The following is a 2,255-nucleotide window of genomic DNA, read 5'->3' as shown; positions in this document are numbered from 1 at the left end:
GGAAATGGGAGTATGGGGCCAGGGTGAGGGGTGTGCAGATGGGCACTTTGAGCCTGGATTCCTCTGCTCTCAGCAGTGTCTAGGTTCTTCTCAGGAGAACCTCCTTAGTGCAATTGCCCTGCAGCTCAAGGACACGCCAGCAGAGAACAACTGAAACCAATGAAGGAAAGGGATCTGCCAATTGTCTACACGCAGTTCGGCAAATGCTTTGAGAGGTTTAACTGAAAAATGAAATGTTTATTTCTCAGATAATCGTGATATATTATCACTCTATTTCTGTTCCTTTAGCAGGACAACATACACAAAACAAACAAATGCCCAACAGCAGCTCTGTGAGTGAGTTCCTCCTGCTGGCATTCGCAGACACGCGCGAGCTGCAGCTCCTGCACTTCGCGCTCTTCCTGGGCATCTACCTGGCTGCTCTCCTGGGCAACGGCCTCATCCTCAGTGCCGTAGCCTGCCACCACCGTCTCCACACCCCCATGTACTTCTTCCTCCTCAACCTTGCCCTCCTCGACTTGGGCTGCATCTCCACCACTCTGCCCAAAGCCATGGCCAATGCCCTCAGGGACACCAGGGCCATCTCCTATCAAGGATGTGCTGCACAGGTTTTTTTCTTTCTGTTCTTTATATCAGCAGAATATTTTCTTCTCACTGCCATGGCCTACGACCGCTACATTGCGATCTGCAAGCCCCTGCACTACGGGAGCCTCGTGGGCAGCAGAGCTTGTGCCCAGATGGCAGCAGCTGCCTGGGGCAGTGGCTTTCTGTATAGTATCCTGCACACGGCCACTACATTTTCCCTGCCCCTCTGCCATGGCAATGCTGTGGACCAGTTCTTCTGTGAAGTTCCCCAGATCCTCAAGCTCTCCTGCTCAGATGCCTACCTCAGGGAAGTTGGGCCACTTGTGTTTAGTATTTCTTTAGTATTTGTTTGTTTTGTTTTCATTGTTTTCTCCTATGTGCAGATCTTCAGGGCAGTGCTGAGGATGCCCTCTGAGCAGGGCAAGCACAAAGCCTTTTCCATGTGCCTCCCTCACCTGGCCGTCGTCTCCCTGTTTGTCAGCACTGGCATATTTGCCTACTTGAAGCCCCCCTCAATCTCTTCCCCATCCCTGGACCTGGTGATGGCTGTTCTATACTCACTGTTGCCTCCAGCAGTGAATCCCCTCATTTACAGCATGAGGAACCAGGAGCTCAAACATGCAGTGAGGAAACTATTTTATACCTCTTCCTTCAGTATTAATAATGTGCATAAAATACTAATAGGATTTCTGCAAACAAACACTCTTAATGCAAATTCTTGAAAGTAATTTTCTTTATTATTATTTCTTATAATTTGTGGCTTTGATTTAATGTTATTCTAAGCCTCCTAATTATTATTTTATTATTATTATTATGAAGTCAATAATTTCAAATACCTTTACAGTCAGTATTCTTGTTTAAATAAAACAAAAATGAAACTGGGACAATTTCATTAGTCTCTACTGCAGTCTGTTCCCATCGCCAGTGCCTCCAGCAGTGAACACACTCATCTAAAACGTGAGGAACCTGGAACTAACGGTTGCAGTGAGGACACTGATTGAATACATATTCTTCAGCTTCTTTGACTATAACAATAAGCTTATAATCAGAAACACCTATTTTTTAAAAACTTTAAGATACTTTTTTTTTCTTTTTATTTGTCTATGTTGTTATTTTCATTAGCTATTGTTTCAGATATAAATAATATTAATCTTAGCTTCCTACTTCTTAAAGATTTACCTATAGAACCAGGCTTCCTGTGTAGATAAACACAATAAGGAATCCAGAAGAAATTCATTGGTCTGAGCTGCCATCTCTTCCTATCCCCTCTGGAGCTGGGGGAGCACTTGTTGGGGCACTTGTGTTTTAGTATTTCTTTAGCCTTTAGTTGTTTTGTTTTCATTGTGCTGTCCTATGTGCAAATCTTCAGGGCAATGCTGAGGATGCCCTCTGAACAAGGCCGGCACAAAGCCTTTTCCACGTGCCTCCCTCACCTGGCCATGGCCTTCCTCTTTCTCAGCACTTCCGTGTTTGCCTACCTGAAGCCCGCTTCCATCTCTTCCCCATCTCTGGACTTGGTGGTGTCACTTTTGTACTCAGTGGCACCTCCAGCAGTGAACCCCCTCATCTACAGCATGAGGAACCAGGAGCTCAAGGTTGCAGTGAGGAAACTGTTTCTATATGTGCTTCTTAAGCATCAGTGCTGTTAACATTATTGTTATTTGTATCAT

At 45.1% G+C, this 2,255-nt stretch overlaps 1 protein-coding gene across 1 annotated transcript; it reads left to right on the top strand.

Moving 5' to 3' along the window:
* Positions 1-314: 314 nt before the first annotated feature.
* On the top strand, positions 315-1,307 carry LOC309888208 (olfactory receptor 14C36-like; the record flags this gene model as incomplete). The annotated part of the gene is made up of 1 exon (XM_082780447.1): positions 315-1,307. One exon carries the CDS (start codon positions 315-317, stop codon positions 1,305-1,307), a length of 993 nt encoding a protein of 330 aa, XP_082636573.1.
* Between the last annotated feature and the right edge of the window lie 948 nt (positions 1,308-2,255).

The sequence above is a fragment of the Aythya marila genome (assembly GCF_965140915.1).
Source record: "Aythya marila genome assembly, chromosome: 28".
NCBI classification, from domain to species: domain Eukaryota; kingdom Metazoa; phylum Chordata; class Aves; order Anseriformes; family Anatidae; genus Aythya; species Aythya marila.
This window is presented reverse-complemented; position numbering and strand designations above follow the sequence as displayed.